The sequence below is a fragment of the Sciurus vulgaris genome (genome assembly GCF_902686455.1).
Source record: "Sciurus vulgaris genome assembly, chromosome: 6".
In the NCBI taxonomy this organism is placed as follows: Eukaryota; Metazoa; Chordata; class Mammalia; order Rodentia; family Sciuridae; genus Sciurus; species Sciurus vulgaris.
Window position 1 is genome coordinate 62,528,610 of NC_136466.1, and position 22,599 is coordinate 62,551,208.

General features: G+C 34.8%; 1 protein-coding gene across 3 annotated transcripts in view; it reads left to right on the forward strand.

The window, feature by feature from the left end:
- The window catches only part of CSNK1A1 (casein kinase 1 alpha 1), a 40,619-nt gene extending 23,470 nt beyond the window's left edge, over positions 1-17,149 (forward strand). The window contains exons 5-11 of one of the 3 annotated variants that reach the window (XM_079145021.1): positions 601-684; positions 4,813-4,952; positions 7,119-7,197; positions 7,420-7,494; positions 8,292-8,398; positions 9,093-9,205; positions 16,382-17,149. In XM_079145021.1, coding sequence (XP_079001147.1) covers positions 601-684; positions 4,813-4,952; positions 7,119-7,197; positions 7,420-7,494; positions 8,292-8,398; positions 9,093-9,205; positions 16,382-16,389 — 606 coding nt within the window. In that variant the 3' untranslated portion in view covers positions 16,390-17,149. Of the gene's footprint in view, positions 1-600; positions 685-4,812; positions 4,953-7,118; positions 7,198-7,419; positions 7,495-8,291; positions 8,399-9,092; positions 9,242-16,381 lie in introns of all 3 variants that reach the window. The other 2 variants (XM_079145020.1, XM_079145022.1) reach the window with 2 other exon arrangements.
- The last annotated feature ends 5,450 nt before the right edge of the window (positions 17,150-22,599 follow it).

Here is a 22,599-nt window from a genome sequence, read left to right on the forward strand (position 1 = left end):
TGAGACTGGATTGTTTGGTCAGCTTGTTCTAGTAGTTTCATATTTGGGGGAGGGGGGACATTTGAGGTCAATTTTTATTAAATTTCTTACTTGGAAAATTGTTCTGAATTTGATATTTAGGAGTGACCACTCCAATCTTAGTGAATTTACTCATCTCTTCTAGTAATCAGCCCTGCATGCTTATGAAAATAAATTTTAAGGTGACTAAATGCCTTCTACCTCTTCCTTACTGAAGATTTTTTTCCCCTGTATAATATTTTTTTGGGGAAGGGCAGATTGTGGTACCAAAGACTGCAGATCGAAATTCCCCATTTTTTATTTAAAAAATTGAAGAGCCAAATGTCACCATTGATATCCCTGTTTCAGGCAGTGACACAATATAGTGGCAATAAAAACCTGAGTATTTTCTAGAATTCAAATGTTTTTGAGCATGTGATTTGTATTTGGAAATCTGAGAAGCTACAGTGCTTGGTGGAAGAAGGATGGCATTTGGCTACCCTGTTCTTTCTCTAATGCCTCGGTGTTGCCTGTCTGCGCCGGCCATTGTTGCAATGTAAGCAATACTGTTTGATGCACTGCCACCCTCTATTGTCTGTTTAGTGTTTAGAATCTCCAGTGGGGAAGAGGAAAAGAAGCATGACTGTTAGTACTTCTCAGGACCCATCTTTCTCAGGATTAAACCAGGTCTGAAACTGTCTCCTATTCCAACCTCAATCCCAAATTCATGTGCTTTTCTTTTTTATTGTTTTATTTTGATTATTTTTATTTGTTTTAATTCTGGATAATGTAGATCTTGCTCTAGCACCCCTTACCGTTGGCATTATTCAGACATACTTGGCAAACACATAACATTACTAAGATGTTTCTTTGTGGCTTTTGCTTAAAACTTGTAAAGTTTAGAGAAAACCTAAATGGAAATAGGATATTGTCTTTATATCTCCAGAACCCATATGAGGAAATGATATGTTTGTTGTTCTAGTATTAAAATTCTTTACCTAATAGTAAACTTCAGATAGACTAGTTTTTAAAAATGTATTTGGAGTTGCAAAACTCAGTACACAAAAATTCACTTGTGTAAAATGAAATTCTATACTGTAAAATAAATATATTCTGCCTCACCTCTCTCCTTCCCCAATGAATTTCAGGTAAGTATAAGTCAGATTTCAAATCTAGTGTTTTTAGAATTGAGTTATCATAGGCTGTAAATTCTCAGCTTCCATCAAATGGATACTTAGAGACCAGTGTATGCTCTGGAGATAGGGGACATCATATTTTTAACAGTATGATAGTAACATAATTTAAGCAGTTATCAAACTAAGTGGTAGATCACCATTAGTAATATGAAAGATGAATGTGTAGCTTGCTGATTTAGATTTTGACAACTTAAACTACAATAATTTGTTTCTGAATATTTAAAGAAAATACAAGCATCTCTTCATATTTACTTTTGTGGAAGTTTTATAGCTTTTTTGTTTCCTATGTGAATTTTAAGACAAAGGAAAGTAAATTAAATTCAGGCACTTAAATTTTGATGCTTCTGAACAGATGAATCTTTATTTTTCAATTTAGTATACACCGAAAAGGAGTTATTGGCATGAGGAACCAAAAGAAGAAAACAGTACTGTGTAGTACCTTATTAATCCACATATATTTGAATAACTATTTAAAAGATTGCAGAAAATCAGTTATTTTTATTCATTCAAAGAAATACAACTATTATGATTAGGACTTGGTTGGGAAGTGAGCAGATAGATACCTGGTAGGTAATTTGGTACATTATAAGATAATATAAATTTTTAAGCTTTAGAGCCTTATTTTTACTTATTCATTCATATATTTTACTTAACATTTCCTAGCATAATCATTTAATTTACATATGAAGTTATATTAAATTGTTTATATTCTGCACATACAGGCTAACTAGGTTGTAAGTTTAAGTGATCTTTCAAATTATTTGGAAAAGTAAAGGAATGTCCCCTCTAGTTAGAAGAAAAATTGCTCCAAGTACTCAAAATTTAAAATTAGAAATAGTGTTTCTAAAGAAAATGGTCCCAGTTTATCAAATGTTTTCTTATGTGCCTTTGAATAGATAAGCTGCATTCTTTAAAACAGGTAATACACAAATCTTAGACAACATGTAATTAGTAAAAGTCCACAGAATAGCAGCTTGACCCATCATAGAATTCTGCTTCTCTTTGTATATGCAAGTCTGTGTACATACATTGGCTTACCTTTATTTGATACCGACATTGCTTATTTGGTTTTACCTTTACATATTCACACCTCTTTGTATTCTTGATACTACTAGTTTCAAGCTCCAGAGCATACACTAGCATACTCTAGCTCCAGAGCATACACTGGTCTTTAAACACTTACATTATGGTTTGTTAGTTTTTAATTTGAAAACGGAGCTACTAAAAGAAACTTTGATAAGTATCCAAAGGTAATGAACTACCAAGTACTTCCATTTTTATTTCAAGCAGCTTTCCTTTCATTTGTTTGCTGAAAATAGGATACCTTTCTATAGCAGTGACACTTCTTTTCCTGATTTATTTTTGGTATTTGTAAGAGAAAATTTTAAACTGATTTATTTTAAAGATTGAAATACTTAAGAAGACAGTGTTTATATATTTTTAGGGTTTTTTTTTTGTTGTTGTTGTTGTTTTTAAGTATGGTTTCCTTCTTTACCTTTGTGGAAGGAAAGAATTGTAGTGAATACTGGGTTTCTATAAAGCAATCATGGGTTGTGAGAAAGTGTCTGGTTATTGAGTCGTAAATGGAGCTATCAACCACAGATGCAGATTTGAATGAAACTAACAGACATAATCATGTCAGAGCTCTTCCCCTTTTCTCCTCCATTTTGAAGTACTAAAGGAAGCAATCCCAGAAAATATCCCCTAGAGGAAATTACGTGTACTGATTACTCATTCAGCATTCAGGAATCCTCAGATTTGCTACTGGTATTTTTGAAATACCATGAAGTTGAATGTCCTTTTGTGTTAATTTTTGCCTGTTTTCTTTTCAATATGAATCTGCAGAACTTAATCATAATTTTGTTTTGTTTAACAAGTGTATTTCACTCATTTTAATATTTGCGTACTGAACTGCTTTTCATAATCAAGAGAAATTTACAGTGTGAGCAATTTATTTCTCTTAGAGCTTTATATCACTAACTTTTTCATATTCCTGAAATAACTTGATTGCTTAGACAGGGAGTTTAATCCTATAACTTAAATAACTTTCATTATCCAGTTACATTTTACTAATAATTTTAATCTTCATTCTTTTTTAGTAGACTAAATGAAAATAAGTGTCTCATTGTTAACATGATGACAGAGCTCAAATGTTAACATCTTTACCATGCAAAGTATAACCAAGAATAGTTTGTAGGGCCTGGCTGAAAATACTCATTCTCTTAAGAGAGGCGTTTGTTCTAAGTTAACAAATCAATAACTTGTATTTTTTTGAAACAGACTCTTAACAGTTTAGGCAAACAGGTTTTCTAGCATGTCACAGATTACAGGCTGTGGCAGAAGGGACCCAGTAGTAGCCTTACAAAAAGAACTACAAAATTTAGGCCTAACCAGCCAGGAGCAGAAGTGTACACTGGTGTAATCCCAGTGACTCTGGAGGCTGAATCAGGAGGATCATGAGTTCGAGGCCAGCCTCAGCAACTTAGTGAGACCCTGTCTCAAAATAAAATAATACATTGTTCCTGGGTTCAGTCCCCAGTACCAGAGGGGGAATTAGGTATAACTAGAAAAAAAAAGAAAAAAGTCCAAGACCATGTAGTATAAGGACAAATAGACCTACCCTTCTTGTTAATGATTGTAGATCTAACTTTATTAGAGCATAGTGTAATAAGTAGTTTTAAGATAAAGGCCAAAATTAGAATTATTTGTTTTGCTTTAAATGTTAGGCAAATGTGAATGTATTTTGGACTTCTCTTTGATTAAAAATAGGGACTTTTTTTTTTTTTTGCTTCAAAAGTTTTAATTCTGGAGAATAAACTTGAATTATTTAGAAAAATTAGGTATGTTATACATGAGCACCATATTCCCTGGTTTAGGGGGATGAGATAAAACTAAAATTTTTTTCTAAAATGCTAATTTTGTTTTTAATTAGCTAAACTGCTAATTGTAAGCTACCTTGTTTTAATTGCTAAGTACTTTTTTTAGATTGACTTGTTAAATTTTCTAGAAGTTTAACCTGGTCACTTAATGTCAGTGCAAAGTAGTAGAATACAATGTGTGCTTGTTTGTGAAAGTCTTATTTTTTTAATTAATAAAAAAATCTTGGTTTCTGGCAATATCAGATTTCAAGGTTGTCTTATTTTAGATAATGAGTATTCTATTGGCATATTGAGCAGTGACTTTTGAGGGCAAAGAAATTACAGATAACTTATATCTAGATTCTAAAACATGTTTACAAATAGTAACAGATGTCAGATTTCATTATGGCAACCTGTGTACTTGACAACTTTGCCATCGGGCATGTATCCATTTATCCACTATTATAAAGACAGGGTCCTGTGAAGTGCAGATAACAAGGTTAAACTACTAGATTTAACTGTGTGTGTGTGTGTGTGTGTGTGTGTGTGTGTGTGTGTGTGTGTGTGTGTTTTATTTATTTATTTTACTTATTGGTGAGGAGTAGTAAAAACTTTTAGGAATGTAAGTCTGTTCAATATCTGTCCTGCTTATGATACCTTATTTTGACATAATTTGAATATGTAGATATGTGCTATTAAATGGATAAGAAGCAGTTTAAACAAGGTTGAAAACCTAATGTCTTTTTATTTCTCTCTTAAAGTTATTCCTTATTGATTTTGGTTTGGCCAAAAAGTACAGAGACAACAGGACAAGACAACACATACCATACAGAGAAGATAAGAACCTCACTGGCACTGCCCGATATGCTAGCATCAATGCACATCTTGGAATCGAGCAAAGGTGAGTCTGAAAATGTAATGGCTTATCAAATACACAGCAGAAGCTATTAACAGGGTTGTGAAATATTTTAATTAATCTCTTCAAATATGTAAGGATGCCTATTGACTGAGGATTGAAGGATGCTTTTAATCATTCTGTCTGGTCCTTTTAACCATGGAGAGAAGCCAATAATAGGAGGTTCGTTCCTTTACCTGCCTTCTTGGTACTACAAATTGAACCCAGGGGCGCTCAACTACTGAACTTGATCCCCAGCCCTTTTTTAATATTTTATTTAGAGACAGTCTTGCTGAGTTGCTTAGGCTGGCTTTGAACTTGTGATTGTCCTGTCTTACTAGTCTTTTTATTTTTTAGTTTGAGAGAGTGTCTTACCAAGTTGCTGAAGCTGGGCTTAAATATTTGATCTTCCTGCCTCAGCCTCCCAAGTTGTTGAAATTATAGACGTGCCCAGTGAGGTCATTTGTTTTCTTTGTTAAAGGTTGTTTCTTGGGGAGAAAATATTGTATGATCAAGAGTTAGAAGTGTAAATGCTATTTTGACATTTCAAAATTTTTTTTTTAGTTGTAGATGTACACAATATTTTTTTTTTTTTTTTAATGTGGTGCTAAGAATCAAACCCAGTGCCTCACACATGCTAGGCAAGTGGTCTACTAGTGAGCTATAACCCAACCCTATTTTGACATGTTTGATTTTGCAGCTGAATATAGTACCTCTTTCTTTTTAAAGCTGATTTTGAATATTTTATATTTTAGTGATGCAAGTTGAGTTTGGGGGAAGAATGCATTGGCTTTTTTTTTTTTTTTTTTGCATTTGTTATTTTTACAAGGAAAATGTTATGAGGGTTCTAATAAAATAAGGGGTTTGGTGGACTATCTCCAGTTCTACTTTTCCACTCTAATAAATCAGTAGGATCTACTTTAAAATGATAATTTCATAATTTCTGATCTTTTCAAGTTCCCATCATCTTTTATTACAATTGATTTTTTTTTTCCCTCCAAACAAATATAGAAATAACATATTTTTCTAGGGGAGGAACTTCATGAGAAGAATTTCAAACTTAGGAAATAACCACAAATATCTGAATAGCTTAACTTTTTCTATATGCTAAAATAATACCATCTTATTTAAATGATATATTTATCTGAACTGGGAATATAGTTCAGTGGCAGAGCATTTGCCTAATGTGCTCAAGGCCCTGAGTTCAATTCCCAGCACTGCAATAAGTGAATGAATAAAATATGAATGTATGAGGGCTGGGGATATAGCTCAGTTGGTAGAGTGCTTGCTTCACAAGCACAAGGCCCTGGGTTCAAACCTCAGTACCACCAAAAAAAAAAAAAAGTATGTGTCTGAATATGTTTGTGTATATATACAGATAATGTATATATGCATTCATGTAGATTTTTAATTGACTTTAAAATACTAATTAATTTCAGCATCCCTGAAAACTTTTTTTTTAATTGTTGGTTGTATTTTTTGTGTTTCAGTCCTGGGGCTTAATCCCAGGACCGCTTATCCACTGAACTACATTGCCAACCCTTTTTATTTTGAGTCAGGATCTTCCTAGGTTGCAGAGAGTGGCATTGACCTTGGAATTCTCCTGCCTTGGCATCCCTAAAGTTTATAAGCTCCTGCAAAGTTTAAAAGTGTCTTGTGACTTTGTTTGCAGTTTTATTAACCTGTTTTAGAGCATTGTTTAGCTAAATCCTTTTTGTTGTTCTTTAGAAAATTATATTTTAAGATTTTCAGTATTATAATTTTGGATTCCATGAGAAAAAAAAATGTTTAGGAGGTAATCCATTATAAACTTTTTATTACCTTCATTGACTATTTTATTTTGTTTTTCCTTTTTTGGTGCTGGGGATTGAACCCAAGGGGGCTTAACCATTAACCACATCCCCAGCTCTTTTTATATTTTTATTTTGAGACAGGGTCTTCTCTTGCTAAATTGCTGAGGCTGGCTTTGAATTTGCGATCCTCCTGCCCCAGCCTCCCAAGACACGGTGATTACAGGTGTGCACCACTATGTCTAGACACAAATTATCTTCTTGCATAAGATACCAAATGGTTCTCTGTCTTTATTTGGGAAAATGTTTCTTTGTATTCCACTTGTTTTTTCTTTCATATTTTCTGTAATCCTGTTCATAAAATTACATTTCTTTTTTGCAGTCGCCGAGATGATATGGAATCATTAGGATATGTTTTGATGTATTTTAATAGAACCAGCCTGCCGTGGCAAGGACTGAAGGTAAATCAGACTCAAATTATTGGAGTTTTGTTTTATTTTAAGAATGAAAATAAAAGTGGGTGAGGAGGTATCTAAAGTGAATTTAACCCCACCCATTTTTACTTAAATCTCACACTTGGAATTCTAGTTTGTATTTGTTTGCCTAGCAAGCTAAATTGTTCAGGTTCTTCTCCATGTTGCTGAGAACATCAGATCTTTATGCTTGATTCTTATCTTCCGTAGGCTGCAACAAAGAAACAAAAATATGAAAAGATTAGTGAAAAGAAGATGTCTACTCCAGTTGAAGTTTTATGTAAGGTAAATATGTATTATTAGAATTATTTTTAAAAATAAATGATTCAGGAACACAAACATTTTACTTGACAGTCCTAGGACCTAAGCATCCTATGAGGTAGCTATTAGTCCTTTTTAAGTTTTTATTTGGATTCTCAGCAACTTACTTTTAGCAATGACTTAAACATTAATCATTTTAAGTAAGTGTTTTATGTCTCTGGTTTGATAGAACTTTCTGATCTGTATTTTAAAATCGAGGAAATTAAATGGGGCAGGTAGTTTCATTGATCTGTGAGAGAAATTAAGAAATATTCTTGTCATAAATTGATGTCAGAAAGGAAAAAATATCAGTAGTTGGCACATCAAAGAATGGAGAAATCGGCAGACAGATCATAGCAATACAAAATAGCAATTTTCCAACAGAAATATAGAAGACTGTTTGAATCAGGTCTATTTCTCTGAAATTGCAAACTTCATATAGAATATATCATGTATGCAATATGATAATGGCTTCTTTAAAAAAAATCAATATATTCCTAGGAAGTATTAGATACATGTCACAGATATTCACAGTGGTTGCTTTATAGATTACACTCTTGGTGATTCTCCTTTTCTGTATAAATAGGTATACACTAACTTTTATTTAAAAAAAAAAAAGGAAAGAAAGCTGTCAATCTATTCCGTCTACTAGTATAAAAAGATAAATATAATGAAGTGGGTAGGATGATGGAATTTTGTTTAAATTTATGGGGTGACCAAGCCATAATTACTTTGTCATATCTTCAAAAATAAGATTTGTGTCTTAACTCTTGAACCTATAGGGGTTTCCTGCAGAATTTGCTATGTACTTAAACTATTGTCGTGGGCTGCGCTTTGAGGAAGCCCCGGATTACATGTATCTGAGGCAGCTATTCCGCATCCTTTTCAGGTCAGTTTTTATGGTATTTTTAGGACTATAAATTCCAGTGAGGGAAATGAGTTACATCTTTTTAATTTATCTGTTCTGATAATTAGCTAAAGTAAGGGAGGCCTAATCAATATAAATAAAAGTTTTAAGCTGAGTTCTATGAGAATTAAGCTGGCATTTGTCCATCTGTAATACAAATATATTTGAGATGGTTTTAGTTTGAGATACAGTTGAATCAAAGTAGGATCTAATTTTTCTAAATTCATTGCAGTTCACTTTAGATATGTGACTGTCAGTGCCTCCTAAAACTCTCTTTGGTATAGAACCCTAATTAGTACCAAACTAAAAAGCAATTAAAATATTGCATAGCCGTGGACTGATGGTGTGACAGCAGTACCAAACTCTAAGGTTCCTTTAGAGTACCTATAGCTCAAATTCTTAGTTGGAAGAGAATAAGAATTGAGGTGATCTTTAATCCCAAAAGTCTTGCCAAGGCTTCCCAGACATCTCCCTCACAGACTTCAGTTCTGTACCTACTCTTGCTTCTAGGAACTACCTTCCATTACAAATGTTTGTCTACAGAAAGAGAAATGTTGTAGAAACCACCACATTTAAGACAAAATAAAGAATGTTCAAAAGAAATGCCTCACTTTCTTGAAAAGTGATATTTAACTGGACGCTCTTATAGGTTAACATGTGGTTTTATATTTTCCAGGACCCTGAACCATCAATATGACTACACATTTGATTGGACAATGTTAAAGCAAAAAGCAGCACAGCAGGCAGCCTCTTCCAGTGGGCAGGGTCAGCAGGCCCAAACCCCCACAGGCAAGCAAACTGACAAAACCAAGAGTAACATGAAAGGTTAGTAGCCAAGAACCAAGTGACGTTACAGGGAAAAAATTGAATACAAAATTGGGTAATTCATTCATTTTTAACAGTGTTAGATCAAGGAGGTGGTTTTAAAATACATAAAATTCGGCTGTATGTTTTTTAAAAAAAGACGTCCTTGGAAAATTTGACTACTAACTTTAAACCCAAATGTCCTTGTTCATATATATGTATATGTATTTGTATATACATATATGTGTGTATATTATTATATCATTTCTCTTGGGATTTTGGGTCATTTTTAACAACTGCATCTTTTTTACTCATTCATTAACTCTTTTCCAAAATAAACATTTGGTGTTGGGAATATGGTATTATCAATCAATCCAAAATCCTAGACCTAACACTTGTTGATTTTTAATAATGAATCTGGTTAGCCATGATATTTTGCTTTCTTTGAGACTAACAGTGTTAAGATTTTTATTTATTTATTTTTTTGCATGTTAATGCTTTAAAATGGAAAATTATGAACGTGATCTTAATTTCAAAAGGTGAGTCTGGCATTGCTCCCAAAGTGTCTATCTTCTCAGATACAGAGCATCTCCTTTACTCCTAAATGCTCAAGTAACTGCAAAGCTCAACATATCTCTCCTAATCACAAAAATAAATCTCTTGGTTGCTGTTTAACTACAGAAGTTCTTAATTTCAAAATGATTCCTTTGGTTTTGGCTTCAGTTTTTTAAATGTTGCAAACATTAGCAGTTTACTATGGATTTGAAGCCTACAGTTAGGCCTTGCAAATTGAAGATAACTGGGGCAAATGCCATTGAACTGCTCCATCAAGTTACTTTCTTAATCTTAGTGCTTCTAAGGAGTAGAACTGTTAGGGCACAGCTCTGTTCCTTATCACTGTTGCCACACAGTTCAACTCCCACTTTCATGTTTTTTTTCCCCTTTTGGGGGCTTACCTCCTGATACCTGCCTACTTTCTGCAAGTGGTGGGCAGGTAAGGTTTGTTTTTTGTTTTTTCATTTCTAATTATTAAATTTCTGAATGACTGCTCTAGTCTGAATTTATTAGTCTTCATAGGTTAATCTTTGATCCGTATTTTCAGTGTTGTATTTAAACAATGTTGTGATTTGGAAAATAGATTCTAATCTGAGGATACTTTTCGAGAACTCTAATTAACTGATGTCATCCTCATCCCAGCGGCACATCTATTAGAAGTGAAGTCGAAGCTGGGCATGGTGGTACACACCTGTAATCCCAGCTTCTTAGGTGGCTGAGACAGGAGGATCACAAGTTCAAGGCCAACCTGGGCAATTTAGCAAGATTGTTCTCTCAAAATAAAATTTTTTGAAAGTGGCTGGGAAGGTAGCTCAGTGTTAGAGCATTTGCCTAGCATACGTGAGATCCTGGGTTCAATCCCCAGTACCTACCCTTCCCCCCCAAAAAAATGAAGTTAAGGTATTTTCCTTCCATGTTCTATATTTGAGAAAGATTCAAAATTAAAGATTGAATTTACCAGGGTTTTCTTAGGTGATTAAATTTAAGGTCAGGGTTGCAAGTGCTAATGCTTTCCCAGTGCTCTCTGCCTTTGCATCTCAGTTGGGACTTTAGCCTCTTTTGAGTGTCTTAATCATCATACAGTAATTATAGGGCCACTAGGTTCATAATGAAGTAGGTAGCTAGCATCACAAATGGTTCTTCTCTTTAGGTAAGGCCAAATAGAGTGTCTCAACCAAGAACTTGTTATATGTGACACCAATAGTGTATTTGCTTTTTCTCACAAAATGAAGCCGTTTTTTGCCAAAAGCTAGCTGGGGTAATAGGATCATCATAAGCTACAGTTTCTAGAACTAAAATGAATTGAATTCTCATCTGACCTAGAACAGTATTACTTCAGGCATTCAGCAGACTTCAGAAAGAATTGCCTTATTTGAGCTAGTTTCATTGTTAGTTTATTGTGTGCCTTTTACTCAGTAAATAAGCAGAATTTTTGTCCTGCCTTATCCAGGTCTTAAAGACGAGAAGTTGGATCAACTGAGTATGTTTCCTTGAAAAAGAAAAATTGTAATTAAACTTAAGTCTAATCCTTATTTTGTATTGTAGCTGTTTTTCATAAAAGTAACTTAAAATCTTAGAAATATTAACAGCATCATTAAGTGTAGTGGTAATGCAAATCAATACATAAACATTGACTTAACAAATTCTGGAAAATCAAATTTTTCAATATATAATCACATATCATTGATTGCTTTCGAAGATCAATTTCTAAGGCCAGGTACAGTGGCATAAATACTTATAGACCCAGCTACTACTGAGGATGAGGCAGGAAGATCACGTGAACCCAGGGTTCAGGGCTGGACTGTGCAATAAAGAAAGACTGCCATTGCAAAAAATAAAGTTGGATTACTAGGTAATATATTTTGACATCAAAGATTGCTGTTAAAAGATGCATTCTACAGATTACAAACAATTTTTTTCTACACTTTTGACTTGGAAACATCTGTATTATTTGTGTGTAAAACTTGGTTCCCAAAGCAAATCTTACACACCTCCCTCCCATGAAATATAGCTGGCCAGAGGGTGGCACGAGATAATCATGGGGATTCTATTGCCCTAATCTCTTCCCTATCACATTGTCTATAGTTTTATAGCATTTCCCTGTGGAATTATACTTGCTTACATTTTCACTTTAGTGAGTTCGGTTTCATAAATGAATCTTCAACAAGTAGATCTCTATTGTAGGATTATCTGTTATTAGAAAACTTATGGGAATGGTAGTATGCAGTAATAAATTTTATATGGTTATTTTGGAGAATCTTTAATGTTTCTTCCATGGAAAATTGTAATAGGTTGTTATAGCAGTTCACTAGAATGTTTAAAGATTTTAATTCTGGCATATCTACTAACTGGGGAAGATTCACTTGTAATAGCCAAGATGGACTTATTTAGGCCTTTTCAAATACTCCATTCTAAAACCTAGCAAAAGATCAAGTAACAAAGCTTTTCTCCTAATGCCCATTATGATCTATACTAGGTTTTCAATGGTAAAATGTCACAGGATTATAACTTTTTTCATGTTCAAGAGAAAAATACAAATTCATATTTGATTCGCACTTCCAGATCCATTGCATTCACTTTTCTTCAATTGTATGTGATTACCAGAAAAGTACTGTTAAAGACTTTGAAAAAGTAAATAAAGGAAAGGGAAATATTGTTAGGACATTGAAAATCCTGTTAATGTCATTGGTGGGGAGAAATTTCAGAAGTAGAGAAGCCAAAGGTGAATCCTCACATAATTCTACTCTCTGTTCCCATCATCTTAACTTATCTGCACTATCCCTACCAAAGGTATCAAGCACAATTTTATTGTCACAATACACATGGATATCAAAATTGTTACCATTCAAAGATTAAAAATATTTTCCCATCATATTAACCTACCACGTCCATAATTTTCTTTGAATTACTTTCTAGTGTTTACCGGGCTTTACCTACTGTTTATATCTAGCTTAACTTTTTCTGACTTCACCAATTGCTGCCCAGGAACATGGACTGGTCATTCAGCAGTGTAACCCAAATCACAGAGGAAGACCGTGACATATCTGGAGAGACTGATTTGCTCTGAATACATTCAATCCAAAGAAGTACCAGGAAACTGCATCTTCTCACTTTCACTTGAATTTTTGTCAGCTTTTTTTCTTTGTGGATAGTAAAGCGGGAGAGAAAAGAATAACCCAGTAGGAAATGAAGATGAGAGTTCAGGAGCTGATTTGTGGTGATATGGCACCCATATCTCCAAGGTTTGCATGCTGGATCTCTCAGACTTTTCATTTTGTCAGATTGTATGATACCACAACTGTCAGAAGACCTAGAACATCAGTAGTCGTATATGACTCAGTAGTGTGTAATGCAGACAGACCATCTACCAGTTGGGGAAAATTCACTTGTAACAGGTATTTTAAAGCTTAACAACTCCAGAAATCTGTTGCAAAAATTAAATTCTATAATTGGGAAGACAAAAGAATTCAGATCATTTGTTGATACAGTTTAGGGATGGTGTAGCATACTGCCAGTCTTGATTCAGAATTCTCCGAGCTTAATTCTTTGCAACCAAAAACATCACACATGCCTGGTATGGTGGTGTACAACTATGATCCCATTTATGACGAAGCTAAGGCATGAGTATTTCAAGTTCAAAGTCAATGTGGGAAACTTGGCAAGACACCATCTCAAAAGAAAGAACTGGGATTTAACTGAGTGATAGAGTGCCTCTGAGTTCAATCTCTGGTACTGCCTCTCCCCCCAATAGCATACACATATACAAGCATGTTTTAGGAAAACTTAGTTACTGTAAATAACACTATATAGTGAATATTAACATTTAAAATAACTTTCAAGTTGGTTGTAGTAGTATATACCTGTAATCCTAGCCATTTGGGAAGTTGAGGAAAGAGGATCCCAAGCTTGAGACCAGTCTCAGTAACTTGGCAAGACCCTGTCTCGAAATAAAAGCGCTAGGGATGTAACTCAGTGGTAGAGTGCCTCTGGGTTCAATCCCTATTGGGAAAAAAGTTTTGTTTCATACTAGGAGAGAATCCTAAATTTCAAAAACTCCATCACAAATTTATAATCCTTACTCTTACAAAAATTTCTCCTAGAGCTAGTTTCCTAATGAGCTCAAAAATGGAGACATTTGAAATGATCATTTTAGGACAAAGGGAAAAGGGGTTCATCCCTCATTTTAACTGATGTTACAGTGAACATGTTCTTGAACTTTTGGAAGCCAAGAGCTGCTACCCCATCTGCAAGATAAAAACCAAGAACTAAAGTGTGCAAGAAAAGAATGTTTAATAGTTCATGAAGTTTGAATGTTGGATACCTGATGAATGTTCCTATTGAGGTTTTTCCTACTTTAGTAACATCTTAGGACAATTCACTGGAGAAACATTACTCCTGGGTGGAGTTGCTGCCATTGACCCATCTGAAGAGTTACAGCAGCTGTATTCTACCAGGAAGATTATTATACCAGCCTTTAACCAATCCCTAAGCAGTTGTAGTCATTTGGTGACCCAGCAATTCTGAACAAAAAACCTTATCTATAGTTTGCCTCTTATTAAAGACAAAAATGTTTTCTTGTATTTTGACTAACATTGCAACTTATGTTTCCTTTTTAGATGTGTTAGTGACTGGTTTTCCATTTGTAAAACATTTAGGGGAATAGTCAGTGTAACAATGAAATTAAAAAGAAAACATGTTTTAGTAGTTGTAAAAATACTCTGTTTTTGAATCATATTTAAGAATAATTGCAATACTTAAAAAAATCATGATGGAATAGGGGTAATTTCTACTTATCTAATCCATAGTTTCTTGTATAGCTTCTTTTAAAATTATCACAGAATATGCTCAGATGCTTTTAGATTTAATTAAGGTTTGATTCATAGCCTTTAAGTACGCTTACCTTGCTAATTCTATTTAATAGCATGCATCAAACATAATATTCCTCAGTTTCATCATCCTTCATTTTCAGTTGCTTCCTGTGTGTTTGATACTTGGGCAACAACAACTATTAGTACCTACTCTTTGTAGAAACTATGGAGAAAAAGTAGTAGTAAAAGAAAAAGAAGGAAAGCACCTTTTTCCTACTGGATTACCAGATGTATTTATCAAATGAGTGAAGATGAGTGTTTCTGCCCTCAGATGGAAAAAAAAACTTGATAACGAGAATATCTACTATATCTACTAAGAAACAATGTATAAATGTTTAAATGGTAGTTAAAAAGAAACAAAGGCATACTTGCCATAAAAAGTAAATAGTAGTAATTTTTTTTTTTTTTTATCTTATGTAACGTGGTCCAACAAATGTTTGAGAAGTAAAGAAAATGAGTTTATGCTAAAGTGAGGATGGTCAATGGCCAACTTAAAGACTTGGAAGCAGGTTGACAAAGGACATTATGTTTCAAGGGGTGGCTGTTAGTGAGAGGAGAAAGTGCTTATGTCGGATTTTCATATTGTTTAAGAGAAAGTTTATACCCTTTTCTTAAACCATAGATAATGCCTATAGCTATTATGACCTGCTGGCTTCTTGTATTCAAACCTGCTATTACGAAGAAAGCCCTAGGGTTAGGATTGCTTTGGGGGTAAAATGGAAGTGTGTTCAGAATGAGAGGAAATGAAAAGTAAATGAAGTCGTCTCCCGTCTCCCACCCCACCACCAAATTACTTGTTTATATTTTTTCAAATCAGTGATGAAATCATCTTTTTTGTTTTTCTTGGGGTCCTGAGAACCAGTGCAGAACATCAGAATGCTAGGCAAATGTTCTACCACTGAGCTGCATCCCTCCCAGTCATGAAACCATTTTTTTAAAAATGTGAAAATAGTTTTAAAAGATCTGTGTAAGGTTTCTGTATGGAAGTCGTATACTTCTCAGGTCTGTGCAGTGGAATAACTCAAATAATTACACCTTATATACGTTTATTATTAAAGCTTACCTAGTCCCTGTCAGGTGCAGTAGCCCGTGTCTAACCCCAGCAACTCAGGAGGATGAGGCAGAAAGATAGAAAATTTAAGACAAGCCTGGATAACTTAGCAAGACCCTGTCCCTGTCTCCAAAAAATATATATGAAAGGGACTGAGAATGTATCTTAGTTGCAGAGCACTCAGGGTTGAATCCCCAGAACCCTCCCCCACTACTAAAAAAAGCTGTACTTGGTTCATTTCTAATTAGTATCAGAAATAATGTATGCAAAAATTCATGCTCATAATATAATTAAAACTATTCTGTCTAGTTGTTGAGGCAAGGGAACCTGTTTTTCATTTAACAGATTTTTGAAAGCATTAAAATTGGTACTAAAAGAAGTAAACTGAACATGCTTATTTAAACTGCACAGTATTTCTCTAGTTTGAGAATCATGCTGAGATACTTTAATTTGGTGTACACCATACCTTCCTAGTCATCCAAATCAGAAAAATTTATTGTAGATTCTTTTTTTAATTTATTTTAAAAAGCTGAGCCTAGTGATTTTCAAATAGATAAAAATAGCATGAGCCTCTATAAAGTGATTACTGTCCCAATTCCATACAATTTCCCTATTTTGGGTGTAATATAAAATTTATTTTAACTTGAAATTTTTAACGTTCTTTTTCTGTTTTGATTTTTTAAATAGGTTTCTAAGCATGAATTGAAGAACAGAAGAAGCAGAGCAGATGATTGGAGCAGCATTTGTTTCTCCCCAAATCTAGAAATTTTAGTTCATATGTACACTAGCCAGTGGTTGTGGACAACCATTTACTTGGTGTAAAGAACTTAATTTCAGTATAAACTGGCTCTGGGCAGCATTGTTGATGCTGTATCATGAGTTGTAGCCGCTGTAATTGTGAATATTAACTGAGATAGTGAAACATGGTGTCCGGTTTTCTATTGCATTTTTTTCAAGTGGAAAAGTTAACTAAATGGTTGACACTCAAATTGGTGGAGAAATTGTGCATATGCCAATTTTTTGTTAAAACTTTTCATTTTGAACTATACTGCTTTGAGATCTCATTTCAGAACGGCATGAACAGTCTTCAGCCACAGTTGTGATGGTTGTAAATGCTCACAATTGTGCATTCTTAGGGTTTTTCCACCCCTGGGGTTTGCAAGTTGTTCACTTAAAACATTCTTTAAATGGTTGGCTTCTTGTCTGCAAGCCAGCTGATATGGTAGCAACCAAAGATTCCAGTGTTTGAGCATATGAAAGACTCTGCCTGCTTACTGTGCTAGAAATAACAGCATCTAAAGTGAAGACTTAAGAAAAACTTAGTGACTACTAGATTATCCTTAGGACTCTGCATTAACTATAATGTTCTTGGTATTAAAAAAAAAAAAGCATATTTGTCACAGAAATTTAGTTAACATCTTACAACTGAACATGTATGTATGTTGCTTAGATAAATGTAATCACTGTAAACATCTATACGATCTGGGATTTTGTTTTTATTTTGAAATGGGAGCTTTTTTGTTTACAAGTTCATTAAAAACTAAAAATTGTTTCTGTAAGGAAATGAGGTTTTTTTTTTAACAACACAATGCCTTGCTGACTATGAAATAAAAATCTCCCCAATTTTTTGATAGACTACTTTAAGCCATTTGTTACATGATACTCCTTTGCAAGTCTATTAAGATTTAGTGTTATAAATTCTTGATTTTTTTTTTAATTTAATTTTTCCCCCCCTTTTGGTCTGAAGGGAAAGGCATTCTTTCACATTTTGTTTTTTTAATGACTTGCAGGCACAATACCTAGTACTGCAGCTGCCACAACTTGGCATTGTAACTCTTGCTGCCACTAACAGCTAGACTGATTTTGAGTAAGAATGAAAGCGTAAAAGGGTTTGACTACAAGATGTTTTTATTTAAAATACTTGTGAAATGGCTATAAGCGTTTGACTCTAAACCTTGGAACAGAGTCAGACTATGTGAAGTTCAAGTGCTTGTTGACCTCTCTATCTAGCCCCCACCTGCTTCTATAGGTTACTTGTGTGTGTGGGCTTTCAGTCTTATTTGCGCGCTGTTTTTCTCTGACCCAAGAGAAAGGAAACTTACCGACGATAATTCTTTAGTGTAATTTATTCATTTATAGCATGTCAGGATAAATTAAAAGTACATTTGTCTGAAAAAAATGCTGCCGGGAGCCTATTGTGTACATGTAGGTGTTTTGTGAAATAACCTTGAAATTGTAAATCAACACGTGTGTGGTCAGGTTGTGTCAAGTTTGTTTTTGGGTTTTTTCCTTTTTTTATTTGAAAATACTTTAGCAATAATTAATTCCATGATTGCCACATTCTGCCATTAAGGGATATGTTAGTTCCATAATATTGAAGAAATCTTAGTAAGTCTGAAGTTTTGGGGTAGGCAGCTTCTTTGTTCCTTTTCTAAGCACCCTGTCAGTTAAGGTTATTTGTTTCTTGACTAATAAACCCTTTGATACTTTTAGCCAGAAATCAGTCTCATAAAGCTATTTTTGAGTATAGTTTGTGTAAAATAAAACTGTTTAGCTTTGGTAATAAATTTTCCAAGCTGAACTCCCTCTAGCAAGATATTTTTCAGTGCTTTTATTTACTATGCACTTAGACTATGCACTTTTTCTGAAATATTTTTGTAACACTTTTTTGTATTTTTGCCATTTGAAAAGGTTGTGGTGTAGTTGGTCTGTAATTAAGTTGCAGATTTAAAACTGCTGTTAGCTTTGTAAATCAAAATATAGGTGTTTTGTCCTGGTATATTGTCATTCCATCTGCAGCTGGAGCTGGAATCCCATTGATCTTCTAGCTGCCATTCATTTTCTTCACAGTTCACAAAAGAAGAATGTGATTCAGTTGAATGCTGTTACTAATCCTGTCGCGAGATGAAATTCATGTCACCAAAATTAAATTATGGTTTTTCCACTAAATGATGATACAAGTTGAAGACACATCACTCTGAAATTGGAAGACCTCACCACTTAAGGCTGCACAGTGGCTTACTCAGCTGAACTCTAGGTTATTCCTCTTTACTTTGTTCACCCATTGGGGGGTGTAGTTTTTTTGTTTTGTTTTGTTTTTTTGTTTTTGTTTTTTTAATGTTGGGAGATGGCCATTCTAACTACTGTTGAATGTCTGTTTTGGGAAGGTATAACAAGAAAATAAAAAATATATATGAAGGGAGAGACTGGTTATCTCCTCCCATATGGTTGTGCTTATGCTCTTATGGCCTATATTTTCAGGTTTCAATTATAATTTCCCATCAACAATTCTTAGGAGATTTTCCTACTTCTACTAGTTCTTACAATACTAGTAGAATTAAATGTTAAGTATTTTGAGCAGAGCATACTGTAAATACTATAACTTAATTCCATTATAAAATTCTCAGATAGATTTTAGAATCCAAGCCAATGAACTAGTTTCCCTAGTTTGCTGAGATATCAGGAACATTGATATCTTGAACATCAAGTTTAATTGGGCTTGGTATTCCCTGCCTCTCATGAGTGGCTGAGGCAGGAAGACACAAGTTTCAGGCCAACCTGGAAAATTTTAGAAGGCCCTCTCTCCAAACAGGCAGGCTAGGGACATTGTAACTCTGTGTTCAAGCACCCCTGGGTTCAATCCACAGTACTGCATGTGGAAAAATTAGTTTTTTTGTATCTCCTTACTAGAATGAGCCACAGGTATACTAAGAAGATCTGACCTAACAACATTAGCTCAGCAGCAGCCTAGTAGCTCAATCTGTGATACATCTTTTGCTAACTAATCTAAAACAGTTTAGTTTGGCAGAGTGGGAGTTGTTTGCAGTACTAGGGATTGAACTTAGAGGCTCTCAACCACTTGGTTACATCCCAGCCCTTTTTATTTTTTGAGAGGGTCTCCTTCTTAAGTTGTCCAGGCTGACCAGCCTCCCTAATCACTGGGTTTACAGAGGTTTGCCACCATGCCAGGCCAGTTCAATTGTTTCTGAGCCAAACTGGTGTTTAGTAATATTTTTATTATTCTCTTTGCCCATTTATAAACAGGGATGACCCTATGACCAATATACAGTTCTATGCAAAGTATGATGAAGAAATGTAAACAGACAAACCAGGCACTGTTGTACACGCCTCTAATCTCCGTGGCTTCAGAAGCTGAAGCAGGAGGATTGTAAGTTTGCCAGCCTCAGCAATTCAGTGGAGTACTAAGCAACTCAGTGAGATCTTGTCTCAAAATGGGCTGGGGATATAACTTCAGTGGTTAAGTGCCCTTGGGTTAAATCCTCCATTCAGGCCTGGGGCTGCGGGTGGGGAAGTATGAAAATATCCAGCAATGCTCAAGCTGTTAGAGTGACTAGCTGTCCAAGATTGCTAAGTATTAAGGGAAACTGGTTCCTGGAGAAGTAGCTGATTTCAGGGCTTAGACAAGAGATACAGATAAAAGGTGAACCTGAAACTGCCAGAAAAGAAATCCCAAAATTTGGTAGATACATGTTTAAAGGATATAGGAACCACTTGAAGGATTCATAGTGGCCAAATTTGTGTTAATTACATTATCAAAATGAATAGCATTTAAGAGTCCATGATTCCATATTGTTACAAAAGTGGAGAGAAAAAGGGGCTGGAAATGTGTCTTAGTGGTAGAACACTTGCCAAGAATGTACAAGGACCTGGGTTTGATTCCCAGCACCTGAAAAAAATAAAATGGACAGAAAAAAAATTTCCCTCCTGTACCAGGGATTGAGGGGGTACTTAACCCTGAGCTGTATCCTACCCCTTTTTCATGTTTTGAGACACAGTTTCACTCAGTTGTCCAGGCTGGCCATCAGCTTGCCATTATCCTGCCTCTGCCTCCAGAGAGAAAACTTCTTGAACAAGAATGTAAACAAAGTTGCAAAATCAGTTTGCCAACTGAAGTTTTCAGAGTTCTCTTGTATACCATCTCTTTAATTTTCCTAGCAGTCATATGAAACTTATTTCCATGAACAGTATTTTAAAAAAGTATGGGGTACCCAAGGTGAAGCATCTTTGTAAGCTTTGTAGAGACATGGCTTCAATCTGAGTCCTTTTAGCTTTCATTAGTGTTAAGTTATCCTGTTCTTTTATTGCCCTTTTAAACCAAGGTGGGTAGTATTAGCAATCATTTCTTGAGTACTTTGAGCCAGGCACTAATCTAAGTTCTTTATTATATATTGATGTTTTCCATAAAATAGACCCTCTCCCCAATTTTATATATGAGGATACCAAGGTATGAAATTGGAAGAGGTAGTTATACTCAAATTCCTAAGATCTTATCTTTTCCCATTTGTGTATGTATTTTCTGGGGAAAAGGTACATTACTACTGAGGTGCATCCCTATCTCTTCTGATTTTTTTGTCTTGAAACATTTCCACAAAATTGTTGAGACTGGCCTCAAACTTGTTATCCTCTTGTCTCGGCCTCCCAAATCACTGAGATTACAGGTGTGTGCCACTGCATTTGTCTCCCTTTTTAAAATAGTTTATACTGTGCATCAAATATAAGTATGTGTCAAATAGGATGGCAGCCCAACTCAAAATCTAAAATGATGGAATTGGAGAGTTTTTTGTTTTTTTAAATACTGGAAAACAACTAAGATTCGACTCAATGTAGTTATTTTCATCATAGATGTATTGTGTAGTCCTCAATACCTAAATTGAGAACTGGGGATATTAGCAATTAGAGTGTGTGTTTAGCACATGCAAGCATGTGCACTCCCCAACACAGATTATTTAGGTTGTACACGGGGCCTGCTTCATTCAGGTCCAAAAGTTTGAGGATTAGGAAAATGTGTGACTGTTCACACACGCACCACCCAGTTAAATTGTAACAAGCAAATGGCTGGACTTTACATAAACAATTAAATATTGAGCATTTTTTAATCTGTATGATCCAGACACTTTAAATTGTCAAGGGCAATTGGTTGATGCCCTCTACCCACACCAGAAAATAAAAAGCAGTCTTAAAGGGGCTTAGGTAGCAGATTTGAAGTGACTTAGTTGTTTCTTTATAGCATTTGATGTATGTCTGCTTAGAGAATATAAATTTGCTTATTGTAACTTTACTGTGTAGTCATGAATTATTCAATATATTCATGAGATGGAAATAGTCTCATGCAAAAAGCTGCTGTGCTGGGGATTGAAGTGGGTAGAGAAAGGAATATGAATGGTTGGAATAATTGGAGGAAGAAGGGTGTGGGCCACTGAGGGACTGGCTTCAGGAGTTGCAGAGGCATGACATGCCATGTGTATACTGTGGAAGTAGTTGTGCATATTCTGCAAGATCATGTAGTGACTTGGTTCTTTGGTCTTCAAACAACAAAGGTTTGCTGTTCTGAGTCTCCCCTTCATCTTCCCTACTAAATTAAGCACTTGGCATCCACAGAAGACCTAGGATCTATTAGAGGAACAAGTCAAGCTTTCTGTTAATTTACTCACTGACCTGTTCAGTCATTTCAAGTCTCATTAATATAATTTAGAACCAAATATGAGTTCATTAAGTCTCACAGATCTATTCATGTGAAACCCATAACGATGTACACAGGTGCTCAAGTTTCCCAACCAAGACTACAATTGAGGCCAATTGTGTTGACAAATGTCTGTAAACCCAGTGACTGAAGGCTGAGGCAGGAAGGTTACAAGTTTGAGACCAGCATCAATAATTTTAAGTACCTCCTAGTGGCACCATTAAGCCAAAACAATGTTTTTTGTTTTTTCTAGGTTTGAACTTGAGCGTTCTACCAGTGAGCATATGTATCCGAGCCCTTTTTATTTGTAGACAGCATTTTCCTAAGTTGTCCAAGCTGGTCTGAAACTCAAAATTCTGCCTCAGTCTCCTGAGTAGCTGGAATTACAGACTTGTACTGCCATTATTGGCAGCCAGAGCAATTT